The sequence below is a fragment of the Crocodylus siamensis genome, chromosome 10 (assembly GCF_052110815.1).
Source record: "Crocodylus siamensis isolate JL-2025a chromosome 10, ASM5211081v1, whole genome shotgun sequence".
Taxonomy (NCBI): Eukaryota; Metazoa; Chordata; order Crocodylia; family Crocodylidae; genus Crocodylus; species Crocodylus siamensis.
The window spans coordinates 925,765-943,578 of NC_143404.1; the positions used below are offsets into that span (position 1 = coordinate 925,765).

A 17,814-nucleotide genomic window follows, 5' to 3' on the forward strand; every position below is an offset into this window, starting at 1 on the left:
TCCAGGGAACGTGGAGCCAACATCACCATGCAGCACCAGGGATCATGTAAGAAGAAACCAGAATGGGTGAGTGTGGAGGGATGCATGGTCCTTATCCCACTGACGGCTGTGGGAAGAGTCCCACGGACTCAACAGGCTAGAACTTTTTAGCAGAGAAAAAAGACAGCTGAGGGGGCATATGATAGAGGGCAATAAAATAATGACATGGAAAAAAGGATATTGGGACTTACTGGGTGCATGTGCATGAGACGCATACTGTGCAATAGCTTAATAATGCTGTGCAGTAGCGTGCTGGGCAAGACTCGTGCTAGTATGTTGTGGTGCAGTAGTATCAGGGTACAGCGCGGTTAGCATCTGTAAAAACCCGTGCACCAGTGCTACTGCGTGGTAGTGCCAGTTACTGCGCATTAACTTAGTACTTGGTTGTACAAATGGTAAACTTAATGCGCAGTAACTATGGTGCATTAACGAAAGTGCATTCGTGCCCGTTATGTATCATTGCTCAGATCCCTAGAGCGAGGGGATCTGCAAGGAAATTAGGAAGCAGGTTTACAGCTAGCAAAGGAAGCAAGACTCCCGTAGACATCAGCATGTTCACCTTGGAGCTGGGACTTTCCCAGGGCAATTAGAGACATGCCAGTGGCCCCGTGCGCAGGGGGAATGACCACCTTCCTCCGGCTCTTCGCACACGGGGCGCATGGCTTGCATTGCGCAGGGCTGCTGGTTGCACGCTTAGGTGAACTACCCTGGGGCAAAGCTTGGCAGATATTCATTCTTGGCAGTGAAGCAGATGATCATCCTTGCTCCTGCGCTTGTGGCAACGGGTCTGGCCCCATTTGCCATTTGCCCCTTTTACAATGGGACCTCGCAATTCATTTTGCAGGTTGACTGCAGCGACTCCACAGGACCGGTCTGCACCATGGAGTACGTGCCCATCTGCGGCTCTGATGGCAAAACATACGGCAACAAGTGCACCTTTTGTACTGCAGTCGCGTACGTACGGGAATACATCGCGTCTCCATCTGCTTGCCACGGGACGAGTGCCTCCCGGCTGTCCTGGGGATGGCGAGCAGGAGAGGATGCCCCGAGCAAGGCCGGGAATCATGGCGTTTTTCCTTTAATTGAAACCTATAAAGTAGATTCAGACCTAGGAACAGACTGTTCCCCACCTACACCACGGAGTATTTAGCACAGGGTCTTCTGACAGCATGAAAGACTTCATATTTCTCCGGGACAGCTTGAGCTTGCAGAAGGAGTTTCCTCTTTCATAGATTTCATAGATTTCACAGACATCAGGGCTGGAAGGGACCTCGGGAGATCATCGAGTCCAGCCCCCCGCCCAAAGGGCAGGAAGTCAGCTGGGGTCATAGGATCCCAGCAAGATAAGCATCCAATTTGCTCTTGAAGGTGTTCAATGTAGGTGCTTGAACCACCTCCGCTGGCAGACTGCTCCAGACCTTGGGGGCTCGGACAGGAAAGAAATTCTTCCTTATGTCCAGCCTGAAACGGTCTTGCAGGAGTTTGTGACCGTTCGACCTCGTCATCCCTTGGGGTGCTCTGGTGAGCAGACGTTCCCCCAGATCCCGGTGGTCACCCCTGATAAACTTATAGGTGGCCATCAGATCACCTCTGAGCCTGCGCTTTTCCAGGCTAAAGAGTCCCATGGCTCTCAGCCTGTCGTCGTAAGGTCTGTTTTCCTGACCTCTGATCATGCGCGTGGCTCTCCTCTGGACTCTCTCAAGCTTCTCCACATCCTTTTTGAATTGTGGAGCCCAAAACTGGACGCAGGACTCCAGCTGCGGCCTCACCAAGGCCGAGTACAAGGGGAGAATGGCGTCCCTGGGATTTGCTCGAGAAGCATCTATGGATGCAACGCCAGCATTTTGGTCGCTTTACTAGCCGCAGCATCGCATTGCAGGCTCATGTTCATAATGAAGGGACACAGTAAGGCCCCAGGGCTCCGGGGCCAAGTCCCCCTGTGCCAACCCCCGTGCGGTGACCCCTGCGCTCGGTCTCTAACCTGTTTCTTCCTCCATTTTCCCGCAGGCAAAGCAAGAAGACTCTCACCTTTGCCCACTATGGAATATGCTGACCCTTTCCCGCCGCGGCGTCCCGACAGAGCCCCCCAGGACTTCCCACGCGCGGGCAGAGGCTGCCAGAGGCCTGGCCCCAGCTCACGTGCGCTCGCTCGGCGCTCCTCGCTTCCTGCATCAATAAACAAGCTCAGCAGCATCGCTCGGCCTCGTGTCCGTGCCGTGCCCTCTGCAGCTGTCCTCACGTTGGGCGAGGGGTGATGCCAGCGCCTGCGTTTTGTGTCCGTTCGTGGCAGGGGGAAGCACCGAGCTCCTGGGACGGTTATGGGGTTGGGGGGCAAAAGGCAAACAGGGACCTTTGGCTCCATCCCAGCAGGGACGTTTGCCCTCCTGAGAGCTCACCCGCGGTGCAGGTCGGAGGTGGGTCTGGGATGTTGCTTGGCCTTTTCCCTTAGCAGCCTGCAGGGAGTCGTTCTTTGCCCTCCGTCCTTGTTTCTACTCGCAGCCCCCGAATAAACGAAAGCAGCACACTCATGCCCAGCCCCACCATATGCCGGAGCAGCTTGATTTAGGGGCATGCCCAGATGCGTCCCTCCTCCTCTGCACCCCCATCCACCCGCTCCCTGCCTGACGTGGTGGGGCTACTGCCTGGGGTGATGGAGTTGGGGCTGGTCCTGCTTGGTCCTCCTGAGGTCCCCTCCAGCCCTCGGTTTTGACGATTTTACTTCTGGATAGGGCTACGAGCTCAGTTAGTGTGGGGATCCGTGCTCAGTGAGGGCCTGCTTGGCATTTGCCTCTCCTGGGTGCCGGACAAGGAGGGTTTTTTCTCATGGCAAACAAAGAAGATGCATGATGCTCCATCCAAAAATGTGCAGTCTCCCCCGTGCACTTCCCCGGTCTCTGAAAAACAAGCCCAGGTGAATCATTGCTCTAGACGCTGACTGCAGAGGAGTCAATCTGATGGTAAAGGGATAACTCTTCCCTTTCTATTCACCCTCTTTCGAGCACACCCTCAACAGGGTGAAGGCCGATGACTCTCAGCCGGGGTGCTGGCGTGCAAACACCTGCCCGTGATTCACAAGACAAGCCCAGCGATTTCAAACAGCGATCCAGGGGGTTGCAAATCATCCGACCTGAGCACTTTGCAACAGCAGAATTGCTCTGGTATTTTCCGTCATCAAGAAACAAGTCAAAGCGAAGAGCTGGCATTCTCCAGCGGGGTTTACCAAGGTCGAGAAGTGCTGATATAGGATATCCTATAGCTTTATTGACAAGCGATAAGGGGCCACTCACATGTTTAAGGACCACGGGATTTCTTTGAGACCACAGCTCGTCTCTGCCCCACTTGCCTTTACAGAGAGCGACCTAATTACTGGGGCTGGGTGTGCAGACCCACTCGCTGCGCTCGGGGAGGTGCGTGCCAGGCCTGAAAGGCATTGCCGGGGTCAAAGAACAGGACGGTGAAAACCCCACGCTTTATTCTTTCATGGCTGGAGCGAGCTGGACAAGAGGGCTTGCACCTGACAGCCCTCTCCCGCGCGCCGTCCCCGGAGCGTTGTTTCCTTGCCCGCTTCCCCGTTGCACCTTCGCCCTCGCTGCAGCCCCTGCTCGGCGGCACGTGGCAGAACGTGCTGCCTCGATCCGTTTGAACTGTTGCTTGGCCCGCACGTCACCCCTCCCAGCAGAAAGGGCTTCACGTGGCGTTTTCTGTGAACACTGACAGGATTTCACTCAATCCCAACTCCCCGCACCGGCTTTGATAGTCAGTGCTGGACCTGGACTCCTGGCAGCCCCAGGTGAACTTTTAGCATTGCCCCCGCTCCGCCAGAGATAATGATAATAATAATTGGCCAACAGGGAAAAAAGGCCCCCTTTCTGTTCACGCCCTGGACAGCCGCCCGGTTCTCCCATGCATGTGTCCGGCTGAGTTTCTAGATTATAGCCCACGTTGTCCTGGGTCCCCTCCATGCAGCAGAGCTGCACAAAAGGACTCTCTCCTGTCATTTTGGACACAGCATCACCCCAGCCAGCCTCCGGTAGCAGCTTGTCCATTCCCTCGCTGTCAAAGACGAGCAGGGACCCTTGAGTGCTGCACAGCTGAGATGGTAGAGAAGGTGTGAAACCACACTGGAAACCCCCGTGCCTAACCCTCACCCTAACCCTCACCCATCCCCCTGCCTGCAGGATACCACGTCACGCGCATCTCGCCGTAGGTCGTGATCGTCCGGGTGCAAGTCCCAGGGGATCCAGCCCCTGCCGTCTGCACGCACAGGGCGTCGCTCTTCTATTGGGAACATTACAGCGCCGTCCCACACCGCGGCCCAGAGTGCGTGGCCACGGGGGCTCAGATGGCACGACACATGCCAACATGCGTGCCAGTACCAGTGGTGTATGTGCAGGGATAAATCACCTCTTCATTTTGATTAAGGTGCATGCTCTGCTCCTCTGGCACAGATGCAGGTTACGTTCCTTGACTTTGCATTTGCCTGCTCCCTGCCTCACTGTGCCTCGACGAACAGTGGATTTCCAGCTTTGCTTTCCCATGAACAGCCAAGTGCTGGGCAGTTTTGGCAGGAGACGCCAGCATGCCAGGACATGTTTCCACTGAGCTACAAAAGCAGAGGTCACATTTTCAGGGGTTGTAACTGGGTTCCCCCCACACCCTGCAGTAGTGTTCAGCTGTTTCACCAACACAGGATTCAGCACTGAGTCTCACTGCAGCCGGCCAAATATTTCTTAAAAACAGCTGGAATTGGCCTTTTGCTGCTCTTTTGATATTTGTACTGAAGGGGAGGTGCTATTGAGCGTCCGTATGACTGGATAGTCTTTGTCTCTGGAGCCAGGAGCTGCCTGGTCTCTCTCAGACCGATGCTCACATGCAGGGCATGTTATCAGACAAGGAGCAATGGGCTCAAGCTGCGGCAAGGGAAGTTGAGGTTGGATATTAGGAAAAACTTTCTCCCTAGGAGGGCTGTGAAGCACTGGGACAGGTTACCCAGAGAGGTGGTGGAGTCTCCATCCTTGGAGGTGTTTAAGACCCGGGTAGACAAAGCCTTGGCTGGGATGCTGCAGTTGGGGCTGGTCCTGCTTGGAGCAGGGGTTGGACTGGATGTGACCCCCTGAGCTCCCTTCCCACCCTCAGTTTCTATGAATCTCTGGTCTCTGACTCTTTCCTTTGACTCCTCCCTTCCTGGAGCAGTGGTTGGGATCTCATCTTGCAATACCTTGAAGAATGCTGCATCCTGGCCGGTGCCAATGGTATAGCGCTGCCATCAGCTCCTCTTGTTCCCTGGGGCCTCCTGATCGTCGAGGATGCTCCTGGTCAACGAAACTCCATTGGCAGCCATTCTCTGCCTGATTTCAAAGCAGCATGCCCTGTGACATCTCCCTTGTGCTGCAAAGGGATTTCCAGCTTTGTTCTCCCATGAACAGCACTTCCAGGGAGGAGGCATCTTGCCCCTGTGAAGGGTCAGACACACAGAGCACAGGATCTCCTGAGTCTACAAGGAATGAAACTCTTCCTTCGAAGGAGCTGTCCTGAGACATCTCCATAGCATCCCTCTTTCTGCAAGAGAGACAGCAAGGGGATGGGAGGGTGCTCAGCCTGCTTCACTCCCGCAGCAGCACTGCCAACGCAGGCTGGCACACCCCTCCAGCTGTGCCAGGCAGAGGCAGTTTGGGCTGGGCCATTCACATCCCTCTGGGCACATAGTTGGTTTCTGTCTACCTTTGCACCCCTAAATGTTCACCTCTCTCGAGAAACAGGGCAGGAGGCTGAGGGTCACCCCCTGGCCCGAAGCCTGCTTCCACCAGTCCCCCCCAGGGGCATTTCTCAGGTGACCATTTCTGCCTCCCAAAACCCCAGCTGCACTGCAGTTCCTATAGCAGCTTGCAAGGGCGGGCCCCCTGCCCCTGCCCGCGTGTGTGTGCAGCTCCGGCCATGGGGTATTTAAGGGACGCAAATGGGGCAGAGTCAGCCCCGCTGGGTCAGCCGCTGTTCTGCGCTCCTCACTTGGGCACTTCGCTGTCGCAGGGTGCAGGGGACTCCGGAAATCCTGATGGACCCAGGGGAAGGCTCAGGGTCCGGCGCTTCCTTCGCTGCTCCTTACGGGTACTGAAGTGCGAGCAGTGCTGCGTGCTATCGGCACGGCTCCAGTGCCAGACAGCTCGTCGTAAGCAGCAGGAGAAAGTGCGGGGTTGTTTAAGGGGATCTCCAGGAGAAGAGAAAAATGGGGCCAAATTCTGCTGTTTGATCCTGCAACCAGTGGAGTTACCCAGGCAGCACCTGGCTGGGGGCACTTCCCAGCCCTCTATCTGAGCGAGACCCCTCCTTGGGTTTCAAAGCACTCCAGTAGACAAGGCTCTTTGGGTAAATCTAATATCTTTTATTAGAGCAGCTCAAATAGTTGGAAAAATTCTTCTTTGCAATGACTCCAGTGCTATTTCACAAGCAAATCTGCTCCAGCAATAATAATAATAATAATAAAATCCCCCTTGCTTTGTACTGAAATAGCTCCAGGGCCAATTCCTGCGGGGATCGTGCTGTCTGTCCCTGGGGGCTGTGCCAGGCTTATCACTTGAGTGTCTCTGCACTGGGGCACTGCAGCCAGACTCTCAAGTAATGCTAAGTGGGTGATTTGCAGCACCGGAGGACACTGAGCCAATTCGTGCCAGCTGGGGATCTGGCCCCTGGCTCCCATGCAATCCTCTCATGAATCCCAGACACCGCTGTAGGTGATTTCATCTCTGGTTACAGCATGTTGCAAAACTGGGAAGAGGAAGAGAAAGCCCAAAGGCAGCAGAGTGCGGCGATTCAACATGCTCTGGAGTCGCGGTACAAACCCCCACAGGAACTGGAGCTTCTGGCTCAATACCTGATCTGTTAAAACTTTGCAACACAGTGCAACTCTTGTTGTGCAAACACTAGGAGCTGATACAACAGGAAGGAAGTGCTCCTTGTTGCACTGAGCGGCACGGAGCACATTTTACTGTTTGCTGCACTGTGGTCTCTTGTTGTCCGGGGTGCTTGTACACGTGGCGCTTGGACCAGGGCACTTGTACACGTGACGATGGAAGTACAGTATGGGAATCCTGCAGGTGGGGGAGGCACTGCAATACAATCATTTCAGACCCTTTATTTCTAACTCACCCCCTCAAACCAAAAAAACCCCCCTCAAAAGCATACAATATCTTTCAGGAGCTGTGAGGCTTTTGCAGACTGATGTTTTGAAGCAGAAATGATTCTGTTTTCCAGAAGCGAAGGAAAGGGTGGCCTGTTTTCTTATGGGATGAAGAAACCTTTCTTTTTTACCTCCCAAGAACTCACAATGATGGACTGGGTTGCTGTGAAATGTCCAGCGTTTCTATTCTGCGCCCAGCATCCAGCCTGTCAGTCCCCAGTGATATTTTATATAGAAGTCTACGTGCATCTGACTGGAGAGGGTTAAAAGGGAAAATGCTACCAAAATGCGACCTTCTGGACCTCTGAGACTGGGGCTACTTTGGGCCGGCACAGCTCTCTCTTGCTCGCTGTGTCTGGCCGTAGCTGCTGAACCCTGCTGATAAAACTGTTGTGCAACGATCTCGCCACACTTCGTGTCCCAATGGCTTTAGGAGCTCCCAACAGGATGTATCAGCATCCAAGGGACTGCTGTGGCCCCTGTTACAGCTTCAGAGCCGGATGCCCTGAATAGCACTTATCAAAAAACACAGGCATTTTTCAGTGCAGAAAAGGGACCGCCTTTCACAGACATGTTTCTTATTTCTGGCCAGCTCTGATAGTGAGCTACGTAACTGAGATTTAGCAACCGCCTCACGCTGACAGCAGCATGCAAAGCCCACAGGGGAGTCGGCGCAGCAGTGGCCTTTCCGGTCGATCCAGAAGAGCGGCCCTGGTGACCAGCCGTCCCTCCACAATGCTGCAGGAAGCGGTGTGTATGTGTAGCTCTCTGGGGCCTGCTTTCTCTCTCTTCTGAAAAGCAAAGAGGAGTGCAAAGGAGGAACATATGGGCAGAGAAATGGCTCCATACAGTGAGGCCACAGCCATTTCATCTAGTGCATTTTGCAGCTTGATTGTACCCACACAACACAGACCCTTGCGTGTTCAATGGTGAGCTCCCATCATGCCAAGGAGTGTTATTCCAGTTGGCAGCGCAGATGGTGCCACTTGCTGGCATAAACAAGATCTCAAGGCTAATCTCATAAGTACCTACACCTCCCTTCTTATGGTAAAGCTGCTAATAGCCTTTGCTGCATGCGCTTCCCTCCAAAAAGGAGAGCAGCAAGCTCATTTCACGGAGAATCCCAGCTCCTCATCCCCCGACTAAGACCTGTCCACACCTGGCCAGACAAAAATCATCATGGCCCGGGCAGAAATGCTCCCAGGAAGAAGCCAGGTGACAAACTCCAGGATGCGAAGCACAGAGGAGGGAGATTTCACTGGTGGCAATGAGCTCCGATGGCGGGTAAAGATGCTGACGCAGCTGGGGAGATGGTAGCGCATTGCCCCTGCCAGATGTTTGACCTGCAGGATTTACTTGCTCCTGCCGGCAGCAAAGCCAGAGGTCCCTGGCTAAAGGGTCTTGTCCCTCTGCTCCGAGTTAGACTGATCAGCCTACTTGGGGGCAAGAAGGGATTTTACCCCCGGTCAGATTTGTATGTGCAGAGGGGGTAGTGCCTGCCTTTGTAGCGGGGGACATGGTCCTCTTCCTGGGATTTTTTGAGCATATATTAACAACATTTCCTGGAAGCAGGACACGACTTGCTGTGGTTCGCCTGCTTTCCCTGTGGCAGGTTAGGGTGCTAGGTCTGTGTTGTGCCAGACTTGATAGTCAGCTTATACAGGGTTTAGCTGATGGATGTGTCTGGGACGGTTGGGACAGGGCTGATCCTGCCTGTGGCAGGGGTTGGACTGGATCTGGGGCTCCCCGCCAGCCCCGCGGCTCGTATTGTCTGTGCGATGGGTTGGGGTCAACGGATCTTCTTGGCAGCTCAGCTCACGATGCAGAGAATGTGGTTGTGCAAGTTGGGAAATGAAACCATTCGTCAAGCCAATCCCTGTAATCCCCAGGGACTAAGTGCTAATGCCACGGCTCATTCATGATTCAGTCAAAACCCCTGTTGCAGCAAATGGGCTGTATCCTCCACACTTCACCGGGCTGCCAAAATCCAACGGCCCTTTCAGGGACAGGCACCGTTGACCAGCATACTTGCGCCAAGACCCTCCAGCATTTCCTAGGGCACCAGGAAGGATGTTTCAAGACTTGGGAGACCCTTCAACCCACTCCCTGATCGTCCACAGGTGACCGGCAGTTTCCAAGCAAGCAAACAGGCTGCACAGCCCCTCGCAGCCTTGTATAACTCTGTTTCTGCAGGAAGCCTTTCTTTAGGCAACACCTATATTTGCTTTTCCTGCTTCACAGCAGGCACATGCCATCTAATCATTTCTTGTTCTACTGACAATGCCCTATAAGACTTTAATGAGTCTGTATGGATGTTGACATCGGATCCACCCCGCGGCATGCTGGTTATCAGGTGAACCCTTGCATCATCCCCATTTCCAGATGTACAGCTGATGACCTAGATTCAGTCGCATATAATGGGGCAGACGCTTCCCTAAGACCTTACCCTGTGTTAGCAATAGTGGCAAAGCTTTTAAAACAAAAATGCCTGTAGTGTCAAATTGGCCCAAAATGCTCCTGAGACCCGACTGGCTTGCAAGAGAGAGCTGCATTTCACCCAATCCCTGTTTAAAGCTAATTTCCATCTGTTGTTCCCATGACATCCTTTCCTGACTCATCTCCGTTGCCAGCAGACAAACAGCTCTTTCTGTGCCCTGCTGCAATGGTACCCGTAAGCTCCAAAAGTCAGGCGTTTAATGCTTTGCCATCTCAGCCTGTTGGCAGGAAAAGGTAGCGTGACACGAAAGTACCGGCGAGGATGGGGAAAGGTCGTCCCACGATGATCGCAGGTTCCCTACGACTCTGGAGAACCCGTGGGTCCCTGCAAAGGGTCGGCATAAGCCTGAGGCATCTTTGAAATCCCATGTAAACCTCTGAAGAGATTGGTCCTGTGGCAGAAAGCCACCTTGGTTTCTCCCCAAAATCTCTGCCCTGCGACAATGTGATCAAGAGGGGCCAGCACAGAGGAGTCACGCCTCAGCCTGTCTCGTTAGGTGACCTGAGCTGGCTGCAGTCCTGAGGGAGGGGGGACCTGCTCCCTCTGCCCACGGGACTGGCATCCGCCACCTGGGTGGGGGGCATCTACCTGGGGGCTGGGGTCTGCCTGGTAACAGGGGTTGGATTTCAAATTGGTTGGCCGACAGCCAACTGGGGCTGACCTCCACCGGCCCAGGTGAATGAGGTCACGGGGGCTGTATAGGTTGTGGGGGGGGGGAAGGAGGTGCGCTCTCTTCGGCCATGAGGTGAAGCAGCAGCAAAGCAGGGGAGACAGAGGCCCCTTGCCATCGGGACCCAGCTCTCTCTCACCCCCAGACTCCCGGGGGGAAACGGGAGGACTCTGGAAGATGCTTGTGAGGAAGCTACTTGAGATCTGGGTAGATCTCTAGCTGGCAGTAACACAGATGCGTGATCAAAAGGCTGCCTCCGCCACACTGCTTGGTCTCTAGGATTTCTAAGTTATTGCTCAACCCTGTACCCTAGTTTACCCTACCCCTGTAATCAATAAAGTTCTCCTTTTGACTGGTGTGGGAGACTTATTGAGGGGTGGGTCTAAATTATGCCTAAGAGACCCCTTAGGTCTGCGGACTAAGGGAGACTTTAGTTTTTTGCCCCCTTGACTTGGGGAAGTGCCTGTACCGGGTCGAGTACCCGTCGGACTATTAGGCCTGTGTTTCCCCGAGGACACAGGGCTGAGACAGTCCCTCCTCAGGGTGGTGGCGGCCATGTTACCTACCCCCAGACTAGCGAGTGTGCTCCGGGAGAGGGGTCGGCCAAGCATCAGGCGCCCCAGGGAGGCATTCGGAGCCGGGAAGGTGGGCAAGTGCAGGGAGGTGGGCGGCTCAGCGCAGGAGCGCCCCCCACTGGCCTGCCACAGGGCCCACCAAAAGTCACTGCGCAAGAGCACACAGGGACCTTTGAACACCTTGCAACCTATGCAATGCAGCAGGCTATGTATTGCATATCGATTTTGAGTGCAATAAAGCCACCCACATCTCAGCCCCTTCCCTTTTCCAGTTTCCTCACAGATTGTCACTGCTTCTGGCGCTGGGACAATGCCCTCATTGTCCAGAAATGACAAACGGCCTTAGTACCACAGAACCCCTTTGTTAACAAGCTGGGTGGTGCTCCCGTGTTTGTTCACGGCTCCTGCGCACCTTCCTTCTTGCTGAGAAGGAAGCAGTCTTTACAGCTCAGCATCATCACCCATAAAAATCGGCTGGTTTGCTGAGCAAATAGTCACTTTAGGAGGATGATTTTGCAATGAGATTGGGGAAACACGTCTATATAAAGAGAACCAGCAAGTGAGCTCTGTCATCTGCTCAGACGAGTGGACCAGATCGCTGCCCCCACCATGATCACGAGCGCTTTTGGGCTGCTTGGGCTGGTGCTTCTCAGCTGTCTTCCAGGTGAGTTGCTTCTGCGGCGGCCTGTCCAGAGCGGCGGTTGGAGGATGTGACGGGACCAACCTAGAGGAAAGGGTTTGGTGTGTGAGTCCTCTCTGGATGAAACTCATCCTTATGCAGGCAACAGTTGCAAAGCTGATGGCTCACCCACGTCCTCCCCAGATTTCTAGGATGTAGCTGGGACAATGGTGGCGGGGAAGATCGAGGTTCAGGTTTTGTTTCTTTTTCCGTAGCAAAAAAAAAAATTAATGAAAAATTTAAAAATCCCAATCTTTTTATGCGATCTTAAAAAATCCCACATCATCCCATGCGATGCTTATGCTGAGCAGAAAGAACATGATGAATAGATCGGCTCTGAGGGTTGGGACATACGTGCCTCTAAACGGCACATGTCTTTTCATCATGTCTCGTTCACATACGACAATGCCATTTATTGGGCAACCAGTGCCTTCAAGCGACTTCCCATCCGAGATCCTGCCGCGGTGTTAGATCTGCTGTCTCTCTTTCTTCCTGCTCTAGATGCTGTCATCGAAGCAAGACAGGTGAGCGGCAAAGTATTTGCTGTCAATACCATTTTCTTGCCATTTCCCAGTTGCTCTAATAAAAGGTAATGGTGTATGGTGCATCATTTTGGAACCAAGAGTTCTAGTTTTTTGCATGTCTTATAAAAATTGGGATTTTCCCTTTTGATTTGCACCCAGCCTCTCTAGAGGCCTCGGCACATGCTTCCCCTGCACCTTGATAACTGCCTGCACGTGTTGCATATCCAAAATGGGAAGGCTGTAGTGTAACCGAGTATTGCAGGCAAAAGGCAGCACGGCTGTCCCCTGTTGGGATGAGGGTAAGCGTCACAGCCATGTTTCTGGGATGTTTGCCTCCTCTGCAAATGGAAAATCAGCTTGCCACAGCTATTTGCCACCATTCGATCTTCTGGGGAAAATTCCTGCCCTTTTTTGTACCCCAGACGTTTCAGAGAAAGGCAGGTGGAACCGATCTGATGCCGGTGCTCCAGTGGCAATTTGTGGCAGCGGGAGGTAGACCAGGAGGAGAGGAGCAAGGCCGGGAAGATGCCGTTTAACACAACCCGCCCCGTGGACCTGCCTCTCCTTCGAAGGCAGTCTGCAAGCAGAGGAAAGGGGGAGAGCTATCACACAGGGGTGAATCATTCACTCCCGTGGCATCGCCCAGGCCTCTGGAGGCTGCCATCCGATGGGCGGCGGGCGGGCGGTGATCCTGGCCCAGCATCTCTGCCCCCTCCACCTACAAGAGCTGGGATGCAGTTTCTGGTACTCACCAAAGTGGAAGAGAGAGAGAAAAACAGTGTCCCCCCACATTGAGACCTGAGGAAACAGGCAGGAGTTTAACCCGAATGTGCTGTTTTCTCTGTGGGAGCAATTAGACAGGGACATATCAGAGACAATTACCCGGGAAAACCACCTGATTGATCATGGTGTCTCCCCTGAGCAGATTCTTTTTGGTATTGGGTGGTGGAACCGGAGCGTGCTCCATCCACTCCATGCATTGACCTGGTATTCCAGTGCTTCCAGGACCGGTGCAAAAAAACAGGAAAAAAAAAAAAGCAATTAGACAGGGGAGGGTCCAGGGGATGGAGAGGAAGACAGGCAGTGGGTCACGCAGCACTCGGGGAGGGTCAGAGGGGAGGCCGTGCCAACCTGCCCCTCCCTTCCCCAGGCCAATTGCAGCAAATACCACTTGACCCAAGACGGTGAAGTCAGCTGTCCCAAAAACTTTCACCCCGTCTGTGGCACCGACAACGCGCTCTACTCCAACGAGTGCATGCTGTGCAGGGAAATCCTGTGAGTATTAACGACCGTCTCCTGCCACTCCGCAGCCCTCGGGCTAGTGGCTAAGTGAGGTGTGGCCTGGGACACTTCCTACCTCTTCCCCTTCCCTGACATCCGTGATCCTTCGGTTCTTTGATTTTTTTTTTCTCCCTCTGAGTTTGCTTAATTGTATTTGCTGCCATATAAATGAAAAGGTTTCCTGAATGAGGTGGCTGCCCCGTGCTTGCAGATGACTTCTTTTTTCTCTTTTGTGCTCCAGGCGTGGCAAGAGCATTGACAAAAAGCACGATGGGAGATGCGTTCAGGTAAAGTCAAATCTCTGCTTGGGTACCTGTGACTCCGGGCCCACCCGGCCGGTCCTCCCTTCACTTGGCTGTGTGATAGATGGGATAGGCTGGGGCCACACGAGTCAGCCTCCCACCGGCTGCCGCTCAAATGCAGCCTGGATTTCAATGTGAAATCTTCCAGTGCTGAAGTCCTTCTAACTGCGAGGAGCTTGTTTGGTGCTGACCCTGGTCATGCCCAACCCTTATTTTTGGGATGCACGCAGCGATGCCCGCCTCACTGGCCTCGCCGTGCCCGTCAGGCAGCCTCTCCTGCTGCCTACCCGGTGCTTGCTGCAGGCAGACCGGGCAGAAGAGAGCTGCCGACGCAGCCGTGACCCAGCCCTTAGGGGCAGGGGATGGAGGGCTCGGGGTCAGGGGGTTGCGCTGTGACTTGCAGGGGGTGGACTGCACCGGCTACCTGGAAACCCCTCCTGGCGAGACGGCTATCTGCACCATGGACTACAGACCCATCTGTGGCACTGACGGCATTACCTATGGCAACCCGTGCACCTTCTGCACCGCCATCGCGTAAGTGCCCTGGGAATAGCGGGCTCGATGGAGGAGCACGAAGAGGAGCTGCCCCCCCGTTCGCTCACTCGCGCTCATCTTGCTTTCCTCCCAGGAACGGGGCTGACATGGACTGGAGCAGCAACGGACGATGTCCCCAGGTAAGGCCCCTCGTTACCCGGCGCTGTAGTGTCTACCCACGCGCGCCAATGCAGCGTGTCTGGGAGGACGGGCGCCTGGGGCGGGGGCACTGGCACCCTCTCATCTACTCAAGCAGCATCTGTCTCTGAGTTTCTCCCTCCGCCCTTGGCCTGCATGCCGTTGCCTGCTTGCCCCCTATTTTCAGGCTCCTCTGGGCACGGGCAGCATATAGCTCATGCGCGGCAGAGCCCTGACATTGCTCCGATCCTTGCAGGTGGACTGCAGCGACTACAAGGAGCCCAAACCCATGTGCACGCTGGAGCACCTGGCCCACTGCGGCTCCGACGGCCTCACGTACGGCAATAAGTGCCAGTTCTGCAACGCAGTCGCGTACGTACAGCACCCGCGGCACTGAACCCCCGCGGCCCTCCCGGGGGGGGCACAGCCCTGGGGTCTTGCCCCTTTCTCCTCCGCCCAACGGCCCTGCACCGACAGCGGCAGGGCTGTAGCTGGGTCGCTGCTCAACGCGGCGGGAAGCCAGTCTGTTGCAGGCGGGGAGCCTGCAGGTTTGCTTGGCTCCATATTCCCCGGCACTGACGCCTCCACTCCTCCATCACCACCAGCCCTGACGCGCACGGCGGGGGAGGTTTCTCCCCCTGCTTCCCCGGGGGGCTGGCAGGCTCAGGGGTTTCCCCCACACCCGTAGTGGTTTAAACTGCATCTGCAAAAGAAAGGGGCCGAAGCGATGGGTAGGGGGAGAAGCCGCCCCGGACTCTCGCCCTGAGTTCCCTGTCTCCAAGCTCTCTCTCTCTGCAGGAGGAGTGGTGGGAAACTGCAGTTCAAGCATTATGGGGTGTGCTAAATCTCCCGGTGCAGAGCGCACGGAGAGCCACCTTGCTCCTTGCCCCCGCGCCAGCGCTGCTCTCCTGCTCCCAGGTCCCCGGGGGCCCGTCCTGTGGTCCCGAGCTCTGCCTTGGCTTCATCAATAAAGTAAACTCAGCAGCATCCTCTGCCTCGGGGAGTTCTTGCAGGGCAGGAGGTTGTGGCCTCCCGCGTGCGTGGAGGGGAGGTGGAAAGGAGTCTCGGTGTGGGGCCGGAAGGACAGTGCCGCGGGCAGGTGTGAGGATGATGCTTATTGCCTTCCCCAGCACGAGAGCAAAGGAGAGGGGCCCGGCGAGACAGCGGGCACAGTATCGAGCCATGGCTCGAGGCGTGAGCTTACCTCCCGCTTCGCGTGCACGCCGCCGGTACCAGGCGCGAGGCTCGGCGGGTTGGTGCGCACCCCAATTGCACCGGGTCCCGGTGGAGCCAGAGGGTTCGAGAGCAACCTGGATCTGCCTCACCCACCCGTTCCCAGGCCTGGGGCCAGGACCCCCGGGCCGCGGGGTAGGCAAGAGGGCTGCGTGACTGAACCGGGCCAGGCTTGCTGATACCCAAGGCGGCATCTAGGGACTATGAACTGTTGTTGCCTTCCCCTGTCCTAGCCTGCCAAGGGGTATATCCTTCCCCACAAAGCTTCCCCCTTAGTCCGTCCCCATGTCTCACTAGCGTCACGTGCCGGGGCAGAAAGCTGGGCCTGGCCCCCTTCCACTGGCGGTCTAACACCTGCTGTGGGACTGCTCCCCGGAAAGGGTTAACAACAGGTTTGGGGGTCGGTTATCCCTGCCTAGGCTTGCTAGACAGGAGGGAGAGGAAGGACGGAGGAGGGATGCCGGCAGCCAGACAAGCCCTGTGCGGTTTCGGGGGGGCGAGGCGAGCGATGAGTCGGGAGCTTGGGCTAGAAGGTGGACCATCGCTCCACACACACACAATACACGGGACCATCGCTCCACACACACACAATACACGGGACCATCGCTCCACACACACACTGCTCACGCCATACACGGGACCATCGCTCCACACACACACTGCTCACGCCATACACGGGACCATCGCTCCACACACGCACTGCTCACGCCATACACGGGACCATCGCTCCACACACGCACTGCTCACACCATACACGGGACCATCGCTCCACACACACACTGCTCACGCCATACACGGGACCATCGCTCCACACACGCACTGCTCACGCCATACACGGGACCATCGCTCCACACACGCACTGCTCACGCCATACACGGGACCATCGCTCCACACACGCACTGCTCACGCCATACACGGGACCATCGCTCCACACACGCACTGCTCACGCCATACACGGGACCATCGCTCCACACACACACTGCTCACGCCATACACGGGACCATCGCTCCACACACGCACTGCTCACGCCATACACGGGACCATCGCTCCACACACGCACTGCTCACGCCATACACGGGACCATCGCTCCACACACACACTGCTCACGCCATACACGGGACCATCGCTCCACACACGCACTGCTCACGCCATACACGGGACCATCGCTCCACACACGCACTGCTCACGCCATACACGGGACCATCGCTCCACACACGCACTGCTCACGCCATACACGGGACCATCGCTCCACACACGCACTGCTCACGCCATACACGGGACCATCGCTCCACACACGCACTGCTCACGCCATACACGGGACCATCGCTCCACACACGCACTGCTCACGCCATACACGGGACCATCGCTCCACACACGCACTGCTCACGCCATACACGGGACCATCGCTCCACACACGCACTGCTCACGCCATACACGGGACCATCGCTCCACACACGCACTGCTCACGCCATACACGGGACCATCGCTCCACACACACACTGCTCACGCCATACACGGGACCATCGCTCCACACACGCACTGCTCACGCCATACACGGGAACATCGCTCCACACACGCACTGCTTACACCATACACGGGACCATCGCTCCACACACACACTGCTCACGCCATACACGGGACCATCGCTCCACACATGCACTGCTTACACAGTATACGGGAACATCGCTCCACACACACACTGCTCACGCCATACACGGGACCATCGCTCCACACACACACTGCTCACGCCATACACGGGACCATCGCTCCACACACACACTGCTCACGCCATACACGGGACCATCGCTCCACACACACACTGCTCACACCATACACGGGAACATCGCTCCACACACGCACTGCTCACGCCATACACGGGAACATCGCTCCACACACGCACTGCTTACACCATACACGGGACCATCGCTCCACACACGCACTGCTCACGCCATACACGGGACCATCGCTCCACACACACACTGCTCACGCCATACACGGGACCATCGCTCCACACATGCACTGCTTACACAGTATACGGGAACATCGCTCCACACACACACTGCTCACGCCATACACGGGACCATCGCTCCACACACACACTGCTCACGCCATACACGGGACCATCGCTCCACACACACACTGCTCACGCCATACACGGGACCATCGCT

The 17,814-nt window shown here is 55.8% G+C and overlaps 1 protein-coding gene across 1 annotated transcript in view; it reads left to right on the forward strand.

Annotated features, from left to right (window-relative positions):
* The window catches only part of LOC149856073 (serine protease inhibitor Kazal-type 5-like), a 37,962-nt gene extending 22,690 nt beyond the window's left edge, over nt 1-15,272 (forward strand). The window contains exons 21-30 of the mRNA XM_090020443.1: nt 6-66; nt 884-993; nt 11,504-11,619; nt 12,136-12,158; nt 13,309-13,433; nt 13,681-13,726; nt 14,145-14,275; nt 14,370-14,415; nt 14,670-14,785; nt 15,212-15,272. Coding sequence (XP_089876569.1) covers nt 6-66; nt 884-993; nt 11,504-11,619; nt 12,136-12,158; nt 13,309-13,433; nt 13,681-13,726; nt 14,145-14,275; nt 14,370-14,415; nt 14,670-14,785; nt 15,212-15,257 — 820 coding nt within the window. The 3' untranslated portion in view covers nt 15,258-15,272. The remainder of the gene's footprint in view (nt 1-5; nt 67-883; nt 994-11,503; nt 11,620-12,135; nt 12,159-13,308; nt 13,434-13,680; nt 13,727-14,144; nt 14,276-14,369; nt 14,416-14,669; nt 14,786-15,211) is intronic.
* Nucleotides 15,273-17,814: the final 2,542 nt, after the last annotated feature.